Source organism: Carettochelys insculpta, chromosome 16, assembly GCF_033958435.1.
Source record: "Carettochelys insculpta isolate YL-2023 chromosome 16, ASM3395843v1, whole genome shotgun sequence".
Lineage (NCBI taxonomy): Eukaryota > Metazoa > Chordata > Testudines > Carettochelyidae > Carettochelys > Carettochelys insculpta.
The window spans coordinates 33,749,394-33,774,391 of record NC_134152.1 but is presented as its reverse complement, the minus strand read 5'-3'; the positions used below and the strand labels follow the sequence as shown (position 1 = coordinate 33,774,391).

The following is a 24,998-nucleotide window of genomic DNA, read 5'->3' as shown; positions in this document are numbered from 1 at the left end:
AATTTTGTTGTGAACACCAAGGCATGTGCAGATGTGCACCACCCATAGAAACCTACGCTGCCAGCTCTGCTAATTAGCTGGGCACCACGTGAATCTCTCCTGGGCGGCCGCCCAAGTGCTCAGCTTACAGGGAATACTGCTGCCACCAGCCTGAGAGGCCCTTCGGACTGGCTGGCAAATGGATCGTTCTGCATCTCCAGGCCCACTGACAGGACAATTTTCCCTAGGGCCGTTGGTTCAAAGGGGCCCAGATCTCCTGGCTGGTGCTGCTACTGTGGCAGTGGCAGCAGCTGCAGCCCCAGAGGTCTTTAATTTCCACCACAGCACTGCTCTGTACAGCACTGAAAGCTGGGCTGGGCAGTGTCATGGTCCAGGAGAGATTCATGTACTGCCCAGATGATTAGCAGAGCTGGCGGTGTGGGTTTCTATGGGTGGTGCACATCCACACATGCCTGGCTCTCATAACAAAATTTATACCACCCTTGGGCGAAAAACTTTCAGGGAGCACTGGTTGGACGGTGCAACCATTGTACACTTGCAGCACCCTTGTGGGAATGCAGACTTTCTCCCACACAGGTGAAACTCAGACCTGTTTCTCCCCTTCATTTACTTTGCCACTCTCCAGTTAATAAGCCCTGGAGTCCCCACCCTGCTCCCCAACCCTGCCTGCATTTTTCCCTTCAGCTCTAAAGAGAGGAGAGCCTTGGAGAGTGACTTGAATTACAAAGTTCTGCTGAAAGTTAGTTCTGTTCTTCCTGGGCCGCCGCAGTTTAAGCGGGAAGCGTGCAATACAATAAGCGGCTTGTTTTTTCTTGGCGAGCGGACCTGGACGTGATGGAGCATCCTATTATGGAGCCCTTTTGATGCGCAGGGAAGGGAATGATAAATGGCCATGGCTAGCCATTCCATTTGCCCGACTCGGTTTCCTTAAGGGAGCTGATTTGCACTAATAGCACAGTTATCAAGGAAAGCTGGCAGTAAGCAGAGAAACGTCCAAACAAACAGATCTGCTGCTGACAGCAACAGATTGCATCGGAAGGCTGCTCCAGCACTGAAGGCACTTTCAGATTCCACTTGCCTAAGAAAAGTACCATGGGAAGCTTTCTCCCGGGGAAAGCTGGCTGTTTCCTTAGGGGGCATGTCTCTACAGCAATCAGGAGGGGTGACTGCCGCATGAATAGATAGTTATATTCCAGCGAGAGTTAAAGAAAATAGCTCACTGCAAACAGCAGGAAGCTGTGGCAGCATGGGCTGGCTGCCCAAATATACAGTCAGCGTCTCAGGCAAGTGTTGACGTGGGCAGCCAACACCCAGGTGCATCACCCTGACTCCCAACTGCAGGGGAGACACCCTGAATGTGACCCTGAGCCCTGGTGGAAAACATTGTCCAGGCAACAAAAATGTGATTCGGGCCCTTGTGTCAGGAAATGTCGAGTGGGTTATTTACAGCTCTGCTCCTGGGAGTGGCCCCTCTGACATGAGAAATTGCTCTCCAGGCTCATTGTCTCAGCCCTGTTAGTCTGTAGCTTGACAAATACGGAGCAGACGCTTAGAATTCAGGGTTTATATGGCGGGGGTCAGGGGAGGGACTCCCTGTCGCTAGTTGGACCCGCAGATCAGCCATCTTAAAGATAAGTAGGATGTGTCCCATTCCTGAGAGCATCAAAGGTGGAGAAATTGCTCTTGTAATGCATACGATAGTTGAGATCTCTGTTAAGGCCTAATTTAAATGCCTCAGATTGGCAACTGAATTCCAGTTCACATGTCTCCCTCTGCAATCGTGTGGTAAAATTCTTTTGTGGAAGACCGGCTACTTTAAAGGCTTCCCCTAGGTGGTTGTCTCAGCTCCGGCTCCAGCTATGGTGTCACCGCTCCCGCCAAGGGCTCCTAACCAGGGTTTTCTGGTCTGGGAAGGTCCATGGTGCTGCTGGACCACAGATGTCGCTAGAGCAGAGAATCCCAGATTTTACAGGTACAACCTGTAGAGAGAGAATTGGATTCAGCAAAAGTCATAGGGACAGTAAGAGAAACAGGACTTGAGGAAATGAAGACGGGAGATGAGGACAAGGAAAAGGCTCGCCTGTCAAAGCGACCAAGCGGGGAGCGGTGCGACATGGAAGCCGGTATGGCAGGAGGCAATGTGCAAGGTGAGTGACAGGAGGTGAGGAGGGAGGAGCAGGGGCAATGAAGATGAGTGAGAATGGAAGTAGGGGGAATCTAGGCAGGCCTGAGTGTTCGCAGAAGGGCGGATTAGGAAATCCCTCGCCAACTGGATTTGGGTTTCCCTGCAACCGGTGTAAATTCAGAGCTGTCCCAAGGCTGCTTTAATGGTCACTGTGCTTCCAACGCCCCCCATTGGCCCCAAGGAGACAGGAAACAATTACAGTGCATATCTTCCTGCCACACCCCAACCCACACCCCCTCAAAGAGGGGCAGGGAGCAAAACTAGCACAGAGCTTTCTTTCAACAAAGAGTGTTTAGATGGAGCTCTCTGGAGACCTCTTTAAAGACCCTTTGTTCTGCCAGAGAGAGAGAGAGAGAGGGGAGGGTTTTATGTAGCTAAGAGTCACATCCACTGAGGCTCTGTGTATCCAGGTGTGGCAGATCACAGACTGCAGCTGCCAGGTGCCTGTGGGAAGGGGAACATTTTGGGTGCTGGAGGAACCCCTTTTTGTTCCCTCTGTAGGTTCCCAGAGGGTGCAGCTCATCAGGAGTCAGCCAGCGTCAGGCCGTCATAAAAGCACCTGTGACCAGTAAAGGCCTCCAGGCTCTCTCTCTAAAAGGCTTTCCCCAGGTGGCAGGAAGGGAGGGGCCTGGTGCCCAGAGAGGAGGAGGCAGGAGGTGTGGAGAGTGGAGCAGAGAAGGCCAGACCAGACCCCATCCCAGTCAGGTACCCCAGCAACACAGTACAAGGGGAAAAGACCCCAGAGGGCAGCAGGGGGTGAAGAGGCCCAGGGAAAGGACACTGCCATGGGGCAGGGGAAAAAAGCCCCACTAGCTCCCTCCTTCCTTAGGGTCCCTTGCCAGAGTCCCGGGCAGCAGATGGGACTGGACTGCCCACACCACTTCCACTTCTAGGGCTGGCCAACTGGGGCAGAGGCAGAGCAGCTCAAGGCTGTCAGAGAGGGACCTGCTCCACCCCAAATCCAGACTGGCTGGTGATGAGCGTGGCTCAGTAAAGGGAGACCCTGGTCTTCGGGAAGTCCCAGGACAATGAAAGGGGCCTCTCGGAATTTCTGAGGCACAGACGGAGCTGCCCAGAAGAGCAGAACCCTTAAGGGACGGTCGAGGGGTCCGTCACACCAGGTTAGTGAAAGACAAAACTTTTGTTCTTCAGTGGGGTAAAAGACACGCACGCGCGCGCGCACACACATGTGCACACTCACACACACACACACACACACGACAAAAGTTTTGTTGATCACAAGCACCAGCGTGAACAGTACATGGTCAGGAGGCGTGCTGCCAGCAATGCTCACACCACTCAGTGTGGGTGAGACTTTTTTGTTAGCAGAACAGCCAACAAACAGTGGCTAAGCTGTGCCCCTGTTAGCCGCACAGCTGTAGCGCCACAACTGTGTCACTGGAAGCTGCATAGGGGAGATAATAGCCTGTTTGTGTGTGCCCCAAGTTCAAAGATTTAGTATCAAGAATCGCTCCAAGGTTCCTCCAGACCTGCACATTTGAGCTGGAAATGATGAGTGAATAGGCTTCCTTGCAAGATTTTTGGTGTAACTTGCTCCTCGGTGGATCAAAACTGACCACTTAAGCAGGGTGTGAAAAGGAGAAGGGATAGCAAAAAAAAGAAAAATGATCTAAGGCCCGTCACTCTTAAAGAGAGGCTTGTTTTGTGCTGTGTGTGAAGGTTTTTGATCGTTTTATTGCATACCAAGAGATCAAGCCAAGTCTCCTGCAGCCAAAAGAGACATTCCATTGGACGAGGCTTGACTGAAAACTGAATAAAAACTAGGTAGGGAAGTCAGGATTAGTAGCCAGACAACACAGGAATTCTCAACAGAACACTTTCTAACTGCCTTTACAGTCTGTTGGTAGCTTTAAAATAATGTCCACTTACTCAGCCACCTGATAAATTGCAAATGTGCCTTATTGGGACAAGTGCCAGAGAGCAGATTCAGGAACCAGTATTATTCATTTTAGTGACTTTAAACAAAGGCTTGTCTATTCCTGAAAGGTCTGTTTGAAGTGCACACCTGGTGCTGGCTAGAGGCCTAGATATTACAGCTAGCAGGTGCAAACTGGTGTTTGTTAGCAATTTCCCCCTGTGTGGTCCTTGCTTCAGTTGAGTGCCGCATCCCTCATATTCTGTGCTTTGGCTGCTGAATGCAACCAGCTGAGTTTCCAGAACTGTTTTAGTGCTGATATGAAACTAGCCCTCTAATTTACATGTAATTCCTAATGGCAAACTTTAAGGTAAAGTGAGTGTTGTAAAGTTTTATTAAATGCTTCAGGAAAAAAACAGTAAAAGAGGGACAGCAAAAAAAGTCCAGAAAATGCTAAATTAATGTTAAAGGGCCGGTTCAGCTCTGCTATAACATTCGTTAAGTTAATGGAGATATACCAGGAACAGCCCCAGCCAAAATGTGGAAAAACCAAACATCTGAAATTCCTGAAGTGCCAAATTAAACTTTCCAAATAGCCTTAACTCCGCCCTCATGTCACCAATCACTTGGAGCACATTTATATCTACACTTTCATCTGTCAGACAGACTGACTGATTTACTCCCACTGGTAACATACTGAGTCCTTGGCAGAAGATTCAGGTTTTCAAAATTACTGGTGCAAATCACGCCAAGTGTTACTCTACAGACCTCTCATGAGACATACCAGTCTGCTTAGAGAACAAATGAATAAGCCACACTTTCAGGTTGTAGAGCAAGCCAACTTTTTGTTCATTTTTGCCTGGAAGGTTTGAGATATTGAGTGTACGTGGATGCATATCTGTGTTTTTTATGAGAATAGTTAAACAAGTAAAACCCAGCTACCCACTACACATGCAACAGATGCTGCAAGGACTGTCACCCTCGTGTGGGCCTTCACAGTCGCAGTCGATGCTGCAAATGATGATCCCAAATGGAACTACGAAGGGCGCGACCCATAGTCTTCGTAGACTGAAGGATGCTGACTACTAAAACCCAGCTATTCAAATGGTTGTGGAAAGCGACCGTGTTGTTAAATCTGGGCAAGTGCTTTCAGAAGTGAGTGCAAAGCTGTCATCCAGATCTGTGCAATCACGATCCCAGCTTCAGAATAACCCCCTGCACAGCACCTTCCTCTGACTCCGTGATCACAGGGACCACCATACTATTGGCACATGTCTCTTTCCGCCTGGATGTGCCGATGAGGGGAATTCCTCTGTATTGTAGCTTATCAGGCTGTCATTACAAAACATGACCCTGTCCTCCCACATTCATGCTAGCATAAAAATATCAATTACCAATCTTTGGGTTAATTTCCTGCAAGACGCGCTGTCACCATGAAGCGAAGATAGTTTAAAAATAGAAGTTGCATATCTGTTACTGTTTTGTATCCTTAGGCTTATTAAAATACAGCATTTTAAAAATCTCAGACCAGGTCCTTGGGTGCTATAAATCAGTGTAGCTCTGTGGAACAACAGATTTACATCAGCTGAGAATCTGGCTCCATGTCTGTTTCATTTCATTCTACCTGGAAGCAAAAATCAGTGTGCAGTTAAAACTAGGCTAAAATAGGTTTTCTAAGGTCCTGATGCTGCCGGCCTAACTCTCGTGAGCAATCCACTGACGTCAGTGGCACCACTTGTATGGATAATGGCTGGTCTCGTGCATCAGGCACCGGTGTGAAAATGAGCAGGTGTGGCTATTGTTTCTAGTCACTTTCCCTTTCACTCCCTGGTTGTACCATGGTCAGTCTGAGTGCCTAAATCCTTAACACCAGCATGGAATGTTTGCGATAAAAATTACTCCACCTGAAATTGTAAAAGATTGGGTGGAAACATTTGTGTGTTTGCTTCAGTCAGACCTCCCTCGTTCCCACTCCACTTCTTAGTTTGTGAATTGGTAAAAAAAAAATTCTTTCAAGTACCCAAAGCTAATCCACAGTCTTGCCCTTGATGTATTGCAGTGTCTGAACAGGAGTTATGAGCGAGGTGTGGCACACTTACAAGTCCTTTCCTGTGGACAGTTCAGACACTACACGTTGTAATTACAACTAAGCTAACAAGCCAAACCCTCCATTTAAAAAAAAAGCCTGACACATGTTAACATGTTTGTTATAAAGACTGACTAAACTTAACACCCGTCTCAGTCCAGGAGAGAAATGTCAATGTGAAATGGCAACATGATGTGAAAATATTCCTTTTTGTTTTTCATTACGTAATGCAGCCCAAACTTCGTAATGCTATGCCTGATCTGTATGTTTTTAGGCTGGGAAAAAAGGCGAGCTGGCATGTAAAGACCTGGGGGTAGGAAAAAGAGGCGTAACAGGAGTGGTGAGAAAGGAAGGTCAGAAAAAAATCTTGGCCTTGAGCAGTACGGAGCTGTGGAGTAATCTCATACTGGAAGGGATTAAAATCAGTCTCCCAAGCAGCATGGCAGTGGTGTAAGAAGACTGGGACATTTGGGTGGGCCCTGATTTAGGCTGGCTGGCAATGACAGGAGGATGGAGGCAAGAGTCATTGGGGCTACCCCCCACCCCATCAGCCCTGCAAGCTTTGACCAGGGGTCAAAGAAAATTGAGGAGGTGAAGAAAAGTGCACCCCCACCTGCACTGCCCCCCCCACCCCAATCCTCCAACTGGGGAGTGGGGTTTGGGGCTTGTCCTGCTCCACCAGCACTCCCGCTGCAGGGGTGGGGGTCAGGGGCTTGCAAGTCCCCATGGCCCAATCCCACAGGTGGGAGGAGCAGGGCCAGTCCCTGTCCCACCTCCCACGCAAGAACACTGAAAGGACTGAGCAGGCCATGCTCTCAGAAAGGAGCAGAGCAGAGCTGGGACGCAGGGTGGGCTTGGATGGTAAGTGAGTGGCTGTGCCACCAAGTCATGGCAGAGTCTCCGCCACTGACAAGCTTTAAATCAAGATTAGCTGTTTCTACAGAGTGTTATTTTGGGGGCAGTTCTCTGGCCTGTGCAACACAGGAGGGCGGATGAGTTGATCACAGTGGGCCCCTCTGTTCTGTGAATCAAGGACACTCCATTACTTGAGACCTGGCAAAACCATGAGACCGTGCAGAACAATTTAGCACTGACCTGGAGAGGAGTAGGTTCCCCCTTCCCTTTTCCTCTGCCTCTGATTTCTGTTGGGTCTAATTCTGCAAGCAGTAGTCATGGGGAGTGCCATTAATGTATGTGGTTAGCCCCAAAGACTTCAGCAGGATGACTGCCGTATGCCGCAGCAGCTCAGCGTCATGCTCCAGGCAGGGCTTTCGGAGGATACTTTTCAGAGACACCAGGCAGTGACGCAAGGGCTTTTCATTCATAAAACTCCCCCCTTCTGGAGGTGCTAATGCCCGAAGTCTATGCACAGCATTAGCTTGACTGTTTTTTCCAGTACTGCAACAATCCAGCACTGTGACAGCTTCTGCTAATCCCGCAGATCACGATGGTGCCCATTGTACAGCTTAATCCCGCGATAGCCACGGCACATATGGTCTGACCAACAGACCCACCTGAGAAGCTAAAACCAGCTGCCCGGACACCTCTGTTCTGATTTCTTTTCTCTTTCTTCCGTAGCATGATGGAATATTCTCTGGATGGGCACAACGTGAGCTTGTCTGCCATCCGAACTGTCCGGGTACTCAGGCCTCTACGAGCCATTAACAGGGTCCCAAGTAAGTAAAACCCCTCTTTTCCCAGAGTGATGAGCACAAGTCTGTATGTGATTCAGAACATGCTTGCACCAAGTTTCTGTTCAGGTGTGATGCCTGTTCCTGACCAGGCAAATTTAGCCCCTTGGGTCTAAAGCAGCAGGTGCATTGTTTATCCTATTGACACGGCGTCTGGCCCTTTGAAGGGGATGGGCTTCAGTCCAGCTGTAACGTGCTTAACTCACCTCCCCAGGTGGGCAGAATGAAAGCCATGAGAGTGATGAGCCACGTGACCCGAGCAGACTCTTGCAAAGGAGAGGCTTTGAGAACGAACGCTGGTAACTCTCCAGCTGGGAGGCCCAGGCAGGGCACAAGCCAAGGAAGCTGTAGCTGGCGGGAGGAAGCAGCTGCCGGGAGCAGTGGGGTTGTTTGCATTATATCTCAGCTCTTCAGAAAGGGGCACTGGAGATCCTGGCTCCATGGGAGGGAGGTTGGACTGAACTCAGGAAAGGACGTCTGCACTGTGATAATAGACCTGTGGCACAGCTGCAGCTAGCCCGGGTCGGGGACTTGGGCTCAGGGGCTTGAAAATTGCAATGTAGATCTCCAGGATGAGGCTGGAGCCTGTGCTCTGAGGCCCATGGAGGGGCCCAAAGCCACCTGAATGGCCTGGTGTCCAGGCAGCTTGTCCACGGGTATGGCTGGCTCTGGCCTCTCCGTGCTGCTGGCAGTGTGAGTCGGTAGCATCCTTGCCCCACCGGTCCCTGAGAGGGGCTGTTTCCCCAGTGGCAGGGCTCTGTGGTGGGTGACGAGCTCTGACTGGAGACAAAGAATTGCTTGGCCCCCCTTTCAACTGGCTGCAGTGCTCCAGCCGTGGCACGCCACTAGGAGTGAATATTGCATGGACTTGCATTGGTGACTCATGAGTTAGACCCATTTTCTATAAGGGGAAAGTTGTCACTGCTGTATACTGTCCTCGTGCATGTTGTGATTTTCCAGGCCAGTGTGAGGGGGGCACACTGTGGATTCAGATCATGAGGATTTTGGGGTAACTGGCAGTGTCGTGTATTTATAAACTGCAGCAAGGGAGGTTAAGGTTGGACATTAGGAAAAAGTTCCTAACTGTCAGGGTGGTCAAACACTGGAATAAATTCCCTAGGGAGGCTGTGGAATCTCCATTGCTGGAGATATTTAAGAACAGATTAGATAAGTGTCTATCAGGGATGGTCTAGACAGTACTTGGTCCTGCCATGAGGGCAGGGGGCTGGACTTGATGGCCTCTCGAAGTCCCTTCCAGTCCTCGCGTTGTTTGATTCTATGATTGCAGCCCCTTCCTGCTCCGGGAGAGGGGTGGAACTGCCACTGGGCACACTGGAAGTGGTGTGGCGATGGGGGGTGGTGGCACAGAGGTGTACATGTGCCCCCTTGTGTGCCCACCACGCATCAGCCCTGAAACCTAGACCACCCCCGAAAGATGTTTGTCCAGCCTGGTGTTAAACGTCCATTGAAGGGCCGCGTCTACACTACAGCGATCTTCCGAAAGATGAGCTTTCAGACGGTCACGTCTACACACAAACAAGCAGATTGGAAGAGCAATCCGCTCTTCTGAAAGAGACCATCCACACAGCCCCCGTGCTTTCAAAATAACGGGCCAGGGATTGAAAAATCCAGCACCATGAGGACTTCCCTTTCAAGAAGAAGGCCCGCGTCACGCCTACACACGCTTTTCTAAGTCGCTCTTCCTGATCCAGGTGCGGAAGATGTCTTCCAAAAGAAAAGCTGCATTACGGAGCAAAAGTACGTGTTTTGCTTGTAGATGCTCCATGGGATTTTTCGGAATGGCCCCTTCTTTCATAGATGCAGCCATGGGGATTCCACCGCTTTTGTTGGAAACCTATCCCAGAGCTTAGCTACTGTTTTAATTAGAAACTTTTCTCTTCTATCCAGTCTAAATCTCCCTTTCCACCCCACAACCCTCGGCTGGAGCTGCCATTTGTGGAGGCCATGTGCTTCTCTGAATGCTGTGAGCCTGGGCCGGGGGAAAGGCTTCACGCACTAGTCCCACCCCTAGCACAATCTCGCAGCTCCCATTGGCTAGTTTCTGGCCAATGTGAACTCCTGTTTGCAGGCTAGGCAGCAAATTAAGTATTCCTCCCTTCCCCTCAGACACACAGCATTCAGGGAAGCACATGGCCCCTGCAGCCAGCAGCCCTGATCAGAGTGTAGGAGCTGCATCAGGCAGGGAACCTAGCTGATGGACCTGCTAGGTTGCTAGCCAGGAGATGCCCAGAAGGTACCTCCTGGCCAGAGCCTGCCTCTGGCACCCCATCTCCTCCCTCCCCCCAAAACCGCTACTCCACATAACCCAAACCTTCTGCTCCCTTGCTCCTGTGCCCATACCCCCTCCAAAACCCTGTGCCCCAACCCTTTGCCCCAAGTCACAACCTCCTCCCAGACCCAGCATCCCCTCCTACACTCTTCCTGCAAGTCAGAATCCTCTCCTGCATCCACACCCCCTCCTCTGCCCCAGGTCACAACTCGCTGCTTCACTCAAGCTTCCTCCCAGATCCCACACCTACTTCTGACCCTCAGTCCCTGACTCCACGCTCCCTTCCGCACCCAGCCTCCATCTGAGCCCCTGTACCGGTGAGTGCAGTGGCAGTCCAGCCCCTCCCCTGGAGCAGGAAGGGACTACCCCCACGCTCACCAGAAGTGGTCCAGCGCTCCTAGAGAGGCAGGGACGGTGTGGGACACGGGAGGAGCAAGAGCAGGAGAGGGAGGGGCAGGGGTGGAGCGAGGGGAGGGGCTTGAGACAGAAGCAAGCTGTGGCGGGGGGCACATGGCTCGTGTCCCCCAGCCCTCGTGGAGTTCTCTCACCAGTCGCCACTGCTAGATTGACTCAGTCCTGCTTCAGCGCAGTGAGCTGGATTGGGTGTCCTTGCAAGATCCCTTCCAGCTTGACATGTCTGTGCCTCTCTGGCTCTTTTCCAGGGCTGTTCTTAAACTCTTTTGAGGCAGAGCAGCTTATCTCCATTCCTGTCTATAACGTTCCCAGCATGCTGTTCTCTCAAGGCAAATGAAAGCGTTCCTTTTGAGGGGAAACCAGTCCCAGTTTTCAGATAGGATCGTTGCTCCTCTGAGATGAGCAAGGCCTTGCCCTTCCGTCTGCGCTTTTGGTGAAACACAGAGGTGCTTTCATTGCAAAGGGAACAAAATTGGGTTCACCCACTTCAGAAAGTTCAAGTAGTCCCTAAAGCCGTTTTGGAGTGGAGTCAGCTGCTTGTCTCCTAAATCCAATTTGAAAGATGAGCCAGCCAGTTGAAATCCTCTCCTGGTTGCTACCATCCCTCCGCAGAGTGATCCTTCAATGATATGCTAATTTTATAGCCCTTGCATCGCTCTTAGATGAAATCCTCCCTTTCTGGAGAGGCTGTGTAATTGTCTGCAAATCCTCGGTTTCCCTCCAGAAATTGCTTTTCCTGCTCCTTTTTAAAAACGCATTAGAATGATACAGCATTATCATTCAGCATCCCACTTAGATTAATTGCCCATAATGTCGGCAGAGCTACAGACAGCCAAACAAACTCCCACTAAATTGTTCTGATTCCAGTACCTTACATGAGCATGTGAGAGAAGGGATGGTGTTTGCCTGCAGAAATATTCTCTGAAGTTTCTCTCGGCTTTTAGATTTTTTTAGACTTTCTTGTTTTTGTTTTTGGTTTTGGTTTTAAAGCTGTGATGACTTTTTTTTTCAAGTTCAGAAAAAAAAACTTGAGGACACGCACAAGGACTGAGAGACCTCAGACGCTTTGGATTCTGAATTTAATTTTTTATTGTAATTTTTCAGCAGACCAGAAATACACCAGGGAGTAGCCTTTCTCATGGGTTTTTGGCACTGTTTTCTCTAATCCTGTCTGGGAGTGGGAACAGTGCAGAATGCAACAAAAATATGTACTATTTGGTAAGGGAGCTCTCTCTACTTGTTTGAACCTCAAGAAAAGTTCAGGTTTGGGGTTAAAAGTCCAGGTTAGTTCTTATTTTATTGACACTCATTGAGTCACTGCTAGCTGCCTTTTAAATGAGAGGATGCTGAAATGTATGAGAGCATTTAAACCTGTGTTTAATTTAACTTGAAGGCAGTGAAACTTAAGCACGTGCTCCAGTGCTTGACTGAATCGTGGCCGTAAGGACGATCATTACGTTTGAAGAGCTCATTTGCGCTGCAGAGCCATTGCCAGCGCAGCTATGCCAGCATAATTATGTGAACACGCAGCATATTCTGGCACAGCGACACTGCCTCCCCAAACAACATCAGCTACGCCAACAAAAGCACTCTTCTGTCAGTATAATTGTGTGTCCATGGGAGGGGTTAGTTGGCATAATTATATTGGCTGGGTGAGTGGATGATTTTTTTTTTAAAGCACTCCTAGGTTTTGTTGGCGCAACTTTTTAATGCAGGCAAAACCTAAGGAAATGGCCATGAACCACCCACTGGCTCCAAACACCTTCACAACTTGGAGAAAATTCTGAGCCAGGTCCAAACTTTGTGACTGCCTGATTTTCTCAGCTCGCTGGTTCCGTTTTCTGAGTTCACTCCTGAGGCTTTGGAGCGGGATTTTTCGGGTAGTTTGTGCCACAATCCCTGCTTTGGTTTTCTTTCAGAAGAGGGGCACTAGAAATTCATCCAATTTCATTAATAGACGATGAGATGAAATCCAATGCACCAAATCCATGTTTTGAGTTGATTGGCCTGATAAGCCCCTGGGACAGCCTTCTAGTGTTCATAGCTTCTTGAATGAGTGCCAAAGTAGGATTAGCATTCTTAGAAGTATCTCAGTTCCTGGAGGGTAGATAAGTACAGCCTGTCCCTTGTTTATAAGACACTAACTCTGCCCCCTTTTGACTTTGATATGTTTAGTGCTCCAGCCAATGTTTGACACAATCCAGTATTTGGCAGGAATGGATCATGGTAACCCCCCGTTTTTATTTTTTCAGAGCAGCTGACGACCTTTATAATAATGATGACTTATCTTTGTACAGTCGGGCAGCTTTGAGCCAGGGGGATTCTAAAGCTTAACAGAGAAGGAAAGTCACCCCCCTGCTAAACCCTGAATTCAGCAGCTCCTCCCATAGATCAGGATAACCATTAGCAGTAATTGGCCACAGAAGCTGAGCTGCTCTCTAGCTGCAGAATAACTCTGAGTAAAGGCATGGAGAGGGTGGGATGGGTACCTGGCACTCCTACTGCTCGTTCGTGCTCTGTGGTTGGTGAGAGGGTAACCAGGATAATTGTTCGACTTTCCTGAGCATAATTCAACCCTCAAATCCCCCTTCCCGTACCACCCCGCTGATAGCCAGTGCATCAGCCTGGCCTCATTCGTCTCTGCTGTGTGTGTGTTAACATCTGCCCAGCCGAACTGCTGTAAATTGGAGGTTGTAGGGGAGGGGAGGAGTAATGTCCTGCACGCATGGCTTGGGATAGGTCTTGGCAAAGCTGATCTAAATAGAATAGGTCGTGTGGTAGGGTCAGGCCAGAGGGCTCCTTCGGAGTAGGGGAAAGGCAGCCCCCAAAACCTGATAACAGAAGCAGAGAGCAGCAGGACAATTAGAAGCAGCTGGGAGGGAGTTGGCTCAAGCAGACTGGGGCCAGCTGACCCCGCTGCTGGCTTGCTGAAGGCCTTTAAAAGCTTCCACAGTTGAAAGGTGGGGGAGAGAGTGAGGTGGACGGGGAGAGTGGTATGGGAGAGACAGAGAGCAAAAGCCTGAAAGGAAGTCGTACCAGCTCCAGCAGAGAAACAGCAGGGGAGGGAGTCCCAGGAAGTGTGGCTGGGCTCCCTACCACAGAGACCCATTGCAAACCCCTGCCTCTGAGGGGACAGGAGCGAGAGACTGACCCAAGCAGTGGCCTGGGTAAGAGGGGCCCTTGTCACAGTAGTGTAGGGATAGAAGTTCTCAGACTTCTTCCTACCGAAACCCATGACCGGATTACGTCACTCTGGATCATACCAGGATGCAGGATCCCCCATACCCACACCCCATAGTGTGGCCCTATCCACTCTTTAAGGGATGGGGAATACATTCCGTTCAAGAGAGGTGGGGCAGTAACATGGTTTCACCCCACCCCCCGGAATAGCACATTGGTGCTTGGACCCTTGTGGCAGCAGGTTCATGTCGCAAGGCAGGTGAGCAGTCCAGGAAAGCCCCTTATTTAAACAAGTAGCTGAGCTGCATCTGTTTTGGTGAGCAGACCAGGTCTGCTTGAAACATCTCCTGCCACTCACACAGCTCTCTGTTGGGACAGTGCTGGGTGCAGCTTCGTGGTGGAGTTAACACCCTATTGAGATGTGTGATGCACTTTCCCCCATCACAGATGTTGTTTCAGGTGCCCGGCCAATTCAGGCCCAGGTTACTGTGCCGGTTACCATGGGATCATTTTCTCCCAGCTTTTCCTTGCAAGCATGAGGCATAAAAACTTAGCTTTCTTTAGAAAAATTGGGTCTATCCCGTGATTCCAGAAGCTGGACAAGTTCCCTTTTGCCTTTATCCAGCCATTTTGTGGTCTCCCTCCATTACCTTTTTTCCTCCCAAGATCTCTCTCCCATTTATCCACATGGAAAGGCAGGGTGAGCACAAGGACCTCTGATGTAGGAATCTAGTTGCCGTGATCTAATAGAAAAACTTGGTTCTGAGGGCCATTTTACCTCCCCCTAGATGCTCTGATTGGGATGGAATAAGAAAGCAAGTGTGCTACTCAGGGGTACTGAGACCTCATCTGGGGTGGGTGAAGTCTCTGCTCTACAGCGTTGGCTGAGAGCCAGCTGGCCTTTAGCTCATGCAGTAGAGTGCAGGGCTTTAGACCCTGTGCTTGCTGGTTCTATCCCTGGTGCCAGCAATCCAGGTCTGTCAGCATTACACAAGTGAGCATTCTTCTCTAGCTGGGCTGAGCCTCAGGCACTTTAGCAGGGATGCCAAAGTTGTATGTCGAGCTAGTATCATTTCACAGCCTTGTAGCCGTGCCTATCTAATCAGAGTGAGAGTCACTGTGCTAGGTGCTATACAAATGCACTGGAAAGCATGGTCCCAGCTCCAAATAGCTTGCACCATAATTAAAGAGAAGTGATGTTTAAAAGGGGGAATTCACACACACATGTGTGCACAAACATGTATTTTGGGCACCTTTTTTTTTTTTTATAGTATCTAAGGCCAGAAAGACCCACTGTGATCATCTGGTCTGACTGCCTAGATAACACAGGGCATAGGACTTTGATGAATTAATTCCTGTTTGAACTGGGATAGATCTTTTATTTAAAAAAAAATTTTTAATTTTAAAACTTCCAATGATGGGAGGATCCATCATGACCCTTGGGACATTGTTCCAGTGGTTAATTACATTCAATGTTTAAGACGCGCCCCTTATTTCCAGTTGGAGTTTGTCTAGTTTAATTTCCGGTCATTGGAGTTTGTTATGCATTTGTATGAGAAGGAAAGTGGATGGCTGAAAGGGAGAAGATGAGGGAGGGAAAGAAAACAGGTCTGTGTGAAAGTACAGTAGGGCAAAGAAGTGATGGTCCTTGATGATGAGCCACCTTGGAAGGCCCCAGTGGAAGAATCCAGCACAGGAAGTGGTGAAAATGATGGAGAGAGAAAACGATCTTGGCAGCTGATGTTTCAGATAGACTAGTGGAATTGAGTATTGAGGACTAACTGCATTGGAGCAACATTTAAGCAGATTTCAACTGCAGTGGCTGCGTAGTAGATAGAATTGTCCTCTAATTCCTTCCAACAGGGAACCAAAAGCCTCCACAGTGGAGATCTATCAAAAACAGCATGGCAATTTATCCACACGACAGCCTTGCACTTTGCCTGGCCCCATCCAATTCTATTACCCCGTTGCTTTCATGTGCAATAAATTTGCCCACTAGATATTTTTTTTTCAAAGAAAAGAAAGAAAGGAAGAATCCAGCCAATAAAAACATCATCTCTATTAGAGATTATTCCTTGGAAATGACTGGGAGGGAAAAAAAAGGATAATTCTATGATTTATGTTCTTGGCAAGAGCTGTAAGGTTTCTAATAGGGGTCACTGTTTTCAAGTTCATTTCATCGCTGGGTGGTGGTTGTTTTTTCAAATGTGTGGTTTAAAATGGGCACCACATATAATGAAATTGAAAAGAGATCATGAGGCTTGTTTTTAGCTTAGCTGATGCTAATAATCTTCTCCCATGGCATGCTTGCTGTTTGACTAAGCGGGTCCAAAGTGCCTTGAGTAGACAGCTAACAGATGGGATCAATCTCTAGAGTGGTGCCACAAAACAACCTTATGTACCAAGTGTAACTGAGTGGGGAAAAGAAGTTGCCTGGCAGAAGAAGATAGATTTTAACCATTTGGGGGGGTGGGAAATAGGGTGAGATGGAGGAAGAAGAATCAGCTAAAGCAAAAATCCTTCCTACCATTACGAATTATATGAATCTTTTGCTTGTGCAAAGATGGACTTGTAAGTGAAATCTGAGGGGCAGTGCTATTTACCTTATGCTTGTGGGGTTGGAATTATTAAGTGCATTGAGAGTGAAGGCTGTGAAATAAAAACTCATAGTGCATTTAATTTAGTCTCCTGCTATATTTTCAGAATCTGTATATTAATTGTGACATTTCAGCTCCTCACACTTGTGCTCTTAACTGACTTTAGGGAAGCAACAGATTGAAAGGTTGATGCACAAAGACTGGGAGCTGGGGAAGTTTGAGTTTTACTCTGAACTCTTCCACTGACTTGTTCAGTGACCAGTGACGGGTTATTTGTGTTGTCTGACCGTCAGTTTCTCAGTTATGCAGCAGGTAACGTAGGGTTACCATATTTGAACTTTCAAAAAAAGAGGACACCCCTGAAAGGGAGTAGATCTGTATCAGTAACTACCAGCTCACATTGTATTAATTAATTAATCACATTGTGTTATGGTATAGTTATAGTATATATAACACATTAATATGCTATAACTATACTATAACCCATTAAAGTTCAAATGTGGCTTGATCCGTGCTTACTGGATGATCAACATACTGCGGTCGAGCTACGGAGTTTGAATTTGCCGTGTGTGTTGAGATGAGGCAAAATCGATCTCTCTGGACTCAGCCCTCAACCCTCCTACTCCACGATATCGTGTGGCATAAGGGACATGGGCGCAAGCCTGCAGAGCCCTGGGCTACACTAGAGCAGAACGTCAATTCTGATACGTCGATTCTAGCCAAGCTAATGGCGTAGCTAGAATGGCATATCTAAGATCGACTTTGTTCCCTCAAGTAGATCCGCCCTTCGTTAACCTTGGGAACATCTGTGTCATTATGAGGTTAGTTGTTAGGTCAGGAATCTGTCTTCCTGATTCTGCCACTTTGCACTGTTTGGAAGGGATGGCCTGATGAACTTTGGGTCTAACTGGCATGTGTTCCCCTACAGTTCTCTTGCAACTATGAAGCCAGGTGGAGTAAAGTAGCATAGCCATCTTCTGTGCTAACCTCCCTCCTGCCACGGGGGTGGGGAGAGGGAGATGTGTTGGGGAAAGTGTGGAGCATGTTTGCACTAATTCACAGTTGATATAGCATCCTGCAAAGCCCAGAGTATATACATTGTAGTAGCCTCTAAGCTGTTCTAACTTATGCCAAAAGGTCTGTGGTGGTGCAAATGTAGTCTGGAAATAAGAAAGTGTAATTTGCCCCACTAATCATCCCTTTCCCCCATATCAAGCTTATCTCAGCATAGGAGGGGACCTGAGCTGTTTGCAGCTTTGAGATCCTTAGATGGAACGTGCCTTACTGTAGCAGCCATGTATCTACATGCTGAGTATAAGTCCATATAGATCCACTGATTTCAGTGCACCAACATCAGTTCCCATGAGCTGCGGGTCTGGGCTGCTGAGCCAAATCCTGATGTTCTTAGCTCCTATCCAGACAAAACTCCCTCTGAAGTCAAAGGATGTCAAGCTGTGTGTGGCCCTGTGTAATTAAGAACTACTCAGAGATGCATTAGACATGATTTGGGAGTTGGCTGGAAGAAGCGGCAACCTGCAAATTAAGAGGGTAAGAGAGAAACGACATCAGAATTTAAATGCCACTCTCTATCCAAGTGGGACAACTAATGGAGGGTAATATCTTGCAGGAGGGGAATTAAGGGAGAAATAGCTCCATGCAGACAGAGAGAGTACTTTGCAGAGATGCCTCTTAACAGGATAAAACTCCCCTGAAGACTGCACTGTCGCCAGCATTATCTGTCAGACCAATTGATTTGCACCAGGCTGTAATCACACGCAATGTTTTCTGTTGGAATGTTTAGCTCCTCACGCGCTTTCCTTTTTTTTTTTTTAATTGACCTTAACATTGTTGGGGTTCTTTAGTTCTCCTTTTCTTTCTCTCAAAGCTGCAATTATCAGCTGTTCAACTGATGGTTGGTTAGTTTTGCAAAGGCTCATTTAACCTTTATTGAACCACTAATTTGCATATAATTATTCCTCAGGGTTTTTTTTAATTTTTGCTTTAACTTAAACTTAGAAGTCATCTTGACCTCTAACTACAAAGCATAAAGCCAAGACAAAGTTTGACCCCTCATTTCTGAGCATCTCAGGTTTGGTGGTTAAGCCCCATCCCCAACGGTCCTTGACCACTGCAGTTAGCCTTGGAAGACTACATATTTCATGGTGAAAGTCAGTGTCAGTTTCACCGTACACATACAAGCCAATGAAACAGTATTCCATCCATAGTAGTCAAAAATTGCAGATAGACAAAATAAAAAACACGCTGCTTGAAAACTTACTAGAGTTGATTTAAGGACACTTAATTTGTGCATTTTGGCAAGCAACATTAATAGTTGTGTTGCAGCAATTATAAAGCTTTAATTAGTTTTGAATCTCAATACTGTATGTACTAGTGTTGAATGATAAGTATCTCTTGCGTGCGCGCGCACACACGCACACACACACACACACACACGCACTCTATTTCGCATAACTGTAAAAATTTAAATTGATTAAAAGTCAGGAAATTACACTTAGGGCTTGTTTATACTTTCCGGGAGATTGAATCGTTCAGGGTTAATCTTCTGGAGTTCAATTTCATGCGCCTTATAGAGATGCACAAAATTGAAGTATCTGGGCTCGGCAGTCAACCCCTGTATTCCTCAGTATCGTAAGGAGTGAGGGAGGCCAACAGGAGAAACTCCTATCGACCTTCCCTGTAGAGACAGCCAAGTTAGCCAAGTGTAGATATGTTGACTCTGGCTACACAATTGCCCAAGCTAGAACTGTGTATCTGCAATCAACTTACCTGCCTAGTATAAACCAAGCTTTAAAAACAGCAGAGATATTGTCTCCCAAATTATTAAAAAAATTAAAATCTAATTTTGCTAAGCCTAAGAATATTAGAGAGACAAGGTCAGTGAGGTAATGTCCTTGACTAGACCAGCTTCTGTTAGTGAGAGAGAGATGCTTTTGAGCTTACACTGTGCCTCTTCTTCATGTCTGTGTAAAATCAAAAGCTAATCTCTTTCAGGAGCTTCTCCAATAAAGGGCACTACATTATCTACCTTCCCACTCTAATATACTGAGACTAACATGGTTACAACAAGGTTGCAAAGGCTATGTGTAATCAAAGAAACCATGCAAGCAATGGTCATTTTTAAACATGGTTCCTTCCACATATCCAAGAAGGATGAACCCCTTAATGGCTAGCCAGGGCTTAATTTGATGACTGGGTAGTCATTATGAGGGAAGCTTTGCCCATGAGTGTGTAAATTAACCATTTTACTAAAGGGAAGTATGAGTTTTACCAAATGTGCCATAAAGAGGCCTGAGTGAGGCTGAGTTGAAGGATGATGGGCGGGTTCTCTTGAGGAGGGAGACCACTGAGTTACTCCCCAAGTCTGAGCTGCAAATGAACACATGCAAAATGACTTTTAACAAGGGTGCGACAAGAGGTTGTTCCAATTCCTATGCGACGGGGTTAAATGCATAGCACAATAGTTGGAAAGAAGGTATGGAGACTTGCAGGCATAGGTTATAGATTCAAATCCAGCTTATGTCAGTAGTGACCAGGAATGTATGATGAAGGCTGACCAACAGCCTATGTAAAGTGAGTTGATCACAACCCACTTCCTAGAAAAACAGCTGTTTGCCTAACTGAAAAACAGCCTCAGCAGGGAGGTCAAGATGGACAAGGCTATGGAGCCTCAGCCTCTCTCTTATCCCTTGGAAGATTGCCTCCAACTAATGGCTAATGCATATTGGTGGGGAAAACCTGCACTTCTTGAGCCTGTGTGAAGGATAGGACATCTCTGGAAAAGGTGCAAAGAGCATTAAAACTCCCGTCCATCTCCGCTCCAGGCTCTGCGTTGTTTGGGAGAAGGAGATTGTTGGCAGCTTGTGAAATTCTTTAATAGTTTTTTTAAAATACATTGTTTGTCAGCCTCTCTGGCTCTTCATTGTTTGAACAGAGTAGCAGCTCTGATGCCTTCTGATGCCAAAAGGGCAAATCTGTCAGCTGAGTTCATGGAGTGTGGTTTACAGAGGAACTAAGTAGATGAACCCCAGACTCCCTGTCCTTTTGGGGGGCATTTTGCAGCTATAGTTTAGCTTGCAAAGTCATGAGTGTTTGTGTAGCATGCAGCATGTTATGGGTAGGGGGAGGGCGTTGACCTCTGACGTTAGTAGCTGCCGGGCTAGGACAATGCTGGGCAATTTGAGATATGCCACCTTTAACCCTGACTTGCAGAAATACACACTAAATACAAATGAATATTTTTTGGCACATGCTGCTAAATCTTTTGCATTGTTATTGCTGTTGCATGTTCCTCTGCGGCTCGTAGACATGAGCACTGCTCCAAACCTGGGCTGAGGGGCACAGAATGTAGGCTCAAGCTTTGCATAGCTGTTGTATCTGCAGCAACTACAGGTTGAACCTCTCTAATCCAGCACCATTGGCACCTGACCAGTGCCAGATGAGAGAATTTGCCAGACTGTAGGAGATCATACTGTGTAGCAGCATTACTGCTTCCACTGCTTACTGGGCTCTTAGAAGACATTTAGGGATAAATTACAGATAAATAACAGCACAGAACATGGAGAGCCAGGACTGATGGCTGGAAATAAACTTTATGAGACTGCAGGAAACTTGCCCACCCCAATGATCAGTGGTTGTTCAGCTAACTAAAATCAAGCCAGACTGCAAATGTTACCGGACGAGAGAATTCTGGATTAGAAAAGCTCAGCCTGTAGCAGAAATTAGTTGATAGAGCACTGGACTGGGAGCCAGGAGAACTGAAGTTCAGTATCTAAGTCTGCAGCTGGCCAGTTGTGTGCATGGACTCCTTCGCTGTTTCCTCTCTCTCACTCTGTCTTGTCTATTTCAACTGCAATGTGTTCAGCCTGGGGAGCCTCTTTCTTTGTACCTCTGTACAGCACTTGGCAGATGGGCCCTGCCCTGTAGGCCATACCTAACTGAAAAGTGGATAAGCCAGAACCGGCCTGCCTGAGCCTGCTCTCCCAGCCACTGGGAAAGTACTGGACTTGGATCCAGGACATACTCTGCAGGAGACAACTTTATGCAGTGTCATTTTCTCTACCACTGTACAGCTCATCACACTTAGAAGCTTGTGAGCTTGCTTCTGAAGCAGTAGATGCTTTTCCTAAATGGATGGAATTCAGCATATCGCCTGCTCTGTTCTGTCCAACAGGCTCACGTAACCTGTTTTCTCCTTCTCCCCACAGGTATGCGAATACTCGTTACCCTGCTGTTAGATACTCTGCCTATGTTAGGCAACGTCCTTCTCTTGTGCTTCTTTGTCTTTTTCATCTTTGGGATTGTCGGCGTGCAGCTCTGGGCAGGGCTGCTGAGAAACAGGTGTTTCCTAGACAGCAACCTTGCAACGTAAGTACAGCGGAAAGGTCACCATCTTGTCTTTTCTCTCTCCTGCTCCAGCTGTCGGAGGAACATTTCTATGTGTTTGGCCAGCTGGGGGAGCATAAGTTGTGGGTTCAATGCAAAGATCTCCTCCTTTGCTTTGCCCAGGTCTGCTGACTTGGGGGAGGAGCAAAGGGGCAGCTGCCCCAAGGCTTCAAAGGCTCCTGGCCCTTTTAAATTGCCACTGGAGCACCCGGTGGCGCATGCTAGATGGTACTAGTCTGGTTGGTGTGGGCAGACAGCACATTCCAAGCAGAGCTGAGGCCTAGCTGCTCCCACCAGGCCCTTTCCACCTGAGGCTCCGCCCCTTTGGGGAATGCAGAGCTCACCCCTTGTACCTTGCCCCAGGGCCCGGCAAGTCTGTCAGCCTCTCCAGCCCTGTCTCAGGCAGGAAAAGGAAATTTGCCCCATTATGAATAGGTGCGGCCCACAGAACACAGCTCTGCCGGTCTGCTTGTTACACTCTCTTCCCAGGATTTAGCCCCAGTGCTGTGAACTTGCATTGTGCCACTGAAGTCCACTAAAGCTGGGCAAAATTTTCTCAACAAATAGATGTTTGTTTTTGTTTTTGTTTTTGTTTTTTCATTGAAAATGCGATTTCATTGCTGCAAAACTTGGGTTGAATTCAAGGAGAAGTCTCACCCAAGATCAATATTTTTTCTCAAAAACTCTGTGGTATGTTTGAACCCTTTGTCAATGTCTCATTTTGACTCTTATGCTTAAAAAGCCATTTTGAATTCAAGTTTGGCCATGGGCGGGGCAGGGTGAGAGGGGTTGAGTGAAAACACCTGAAGACAGCGACGTTGAAATAAAAAGTTCAAAACTAAATTCACAGAGTTAAGTGATACTTTTCAGTTGACTCAAAATTAATTTAAAAAGTAGATTTCTGCCTGACTTGACACAGAACGTTTTGATCCATTAGCAGTGAATTTTTTTCCAAGTTTTTTGATCTCATGAAAAAATTAGTTTTGGATCAAAATGACCTGGATTTTTTCACTCATACTTTCAGACTGGTCCCAAACAATGTCAATATGAGAGCCAGTGATAGCAATGTTGCCAATCTCAAGCACTGAAAAATCATGAGTCATGGTCCCAAAATCATGAAATTTTAAATAACAATCATACATTTGAGATTTTTTAAAAATATATTTGCCTTCTGGTGTCTGTGCCTTTAGATTTTACATTTCCAAGGTGTTTTTTTTTCTTTTTTAGAGAACCACAGGAGGTAGGCTCTTACATTTATTCTTGTTTTGCTATTTATTCCTGATAGGAAGTGCTGGTTACTTTTTGTTAAGCTATGCGCTTGTAACACTGTCTCATTCTAAATCACATAGGGACAGTTTTTCTGTAAAGAGTGACACTATATTTTCTGTTTCTTTAAAACTCCATTGGGAATCCAGCCAGGAGGGGCTGTACCCAGAAGAACCTGGCTTGCAGTTCTGCAGGGAAGCAGGGGGGGGAAAGGCACAGTAGTTTGACAGATAAGACTGTTCTCCCTATTCTTTCATCTAGTTCATTGTTCAGTGATGGATGAAAGTTATTTGTGAGATTCTTTACCTTGTCACATGACAATACCATGCAGAGGTGTGGATTTCAACAGGTGTGCCATGGCACACTGGTGTGCCGTGAGAACTGTCCAGCTGTGCTGTGAAATTTTGTTAATTTCCCCTAGCCGTGGCTATTTGCAGATGATCTCCTATTCTCTGGATCTGCCTCCTACCCTCCCTCTCCAGCAAGCAATTGGGTAACCACTGAAATTTTCAGCAGTTTCTCAATTACTCAACCTCCCTGGTATAGCACATGGTCACTCGCCTGCCTTTTTTTGACCTGTCTAAGGGGATGTGTACTGTGATGGATTTGAAACATTAATGCCTTTGATCCTTGTTCAGCTTTCTGTGTGCACTACTGTGTTGCAGACTTCTCTAATAAGACTGTAACCGTGGTAAATGTGATGTTTATGAGCAATCGATTCAGCTGAAAAATGTGGTGTGCCATGGAATTGTCTCACTGCTGTGCGCTGTGTAACTGAAAAGGTTGGGAACCACTGATCTAGGGTGTTGCTGGTTCTCCCTGCCTCATGGGTTCCCCAAGTTCCTTTCCTGATTGGAGCAATTACACTTCTGCTTTAGCCTGAAGGGTGCTTGCTCGGTGTTCTGCTTGCCTCTAGGCTGCTAGCGCTTGTTCTGGTGGGTTGTCTTCAAAAATACCCCAAACACGCATGAGAGAAACCCAGTCAATTGTAACTGCAGGTATCATTTCTGCATTGGCAGTACATGACTCATTCCTCCCGGACTCTTGCCAAGAGCTGAAGGAGTTGTGCTGCATGTAGATAATTGTCCCTCAATGGGCAATAAGGTCTCAGATTTGACTCAGGTCTTTGATAACGTAATAATTTTCATCTTCTGAATGAACACATTTTTGGACAGATACTTTCAGTATTAAATGCAATGTGGTAAACTCCAGTAATCCTCCCTGCCCTCCCCCATCACCGAATGAGTAAATGCTTGTGTTCAAGGCAGAAAGAGGGGGAGAGAAAGTTCAGATTTAGGACCACACACACACACACACACACACACACACACACACACACACACACACACACACACACACACACACACACACACACACACACACACACACACACAAAAGAGGGGGAGAGAGAGTTCAGATTTAGCACTACCCACACACACCTGCTTTCATGTTTTGGAGCAAGCCTGACTGGAGATTTAACAGGTGATTCCCATCAGGCCGTAAGCACATATTATCCTGTTTTACTAACGGGTGTGGAAGAAGATCTAATAACAATACACACATGCTCTGTGATGAGTTTCTGCTCAGGCACTAGTTGCATTCTGTGTCATTTCAGAGCATGCCCGGGTAGAACACTATACCTAGAACAAAATCAGACCCTGCTTTCTTCACGTACAGAGCGTCAAAGCTATTTGCTGTGAGATTACCTCTATAGAAAAGAAACACTTTCAGTGCTCTACCAGTAGGTCTGCTACAGGACGTGTTTGCAAACGTAGCTCAAGGAGGCTGAGGTTGGGAGCCAGGAACGTGAGAACTCTAATCTACTTTGCCAGCATAGGTCTCTTAGCTTTTCTGTCTCTCCATTTACCTCTCCCTGAACTGAGGATAATATTACACAAAGCTCACTTCAAGTGTGCACTGAGTGGCTTGCACAATGCCCTGAATGTGCACAGTGTCATTTGCTAAGGCAGCAGAGAGATCGGGGGCCGGAACAGCTACGGCATTACGTTT

At 47.3% G+C, this 24,998-nt stretch overlaps 1 protein-coding gene across 1 annotated transcript in view; it reads left to right on the top strand.

The window, feature by feature from the left end:
- The window catches only part of CACNA1H (calcium voltage-gated channel subunit alpha1 H), a 493,948-nt gene that overhangs the window by 285,806 nt on the left and 183,144 nt on the right, over window positions 1-24,998 (top strand). Inside the window, exons 5-6 of the mRNA XM_075010231.1 lie at window positions 7,726-7,823; window positions 21,545-21,704. Of these exons, the coding sequence (XP_074866332.1) occupies window positions 7,726-7,823; window positions 21,545-21,704 (258 nt within the window). The remainder of the gene's footprint in view (window positions 1-7,725; window positions 7,824-21,544; window positions 21,705-24,998) is intronic.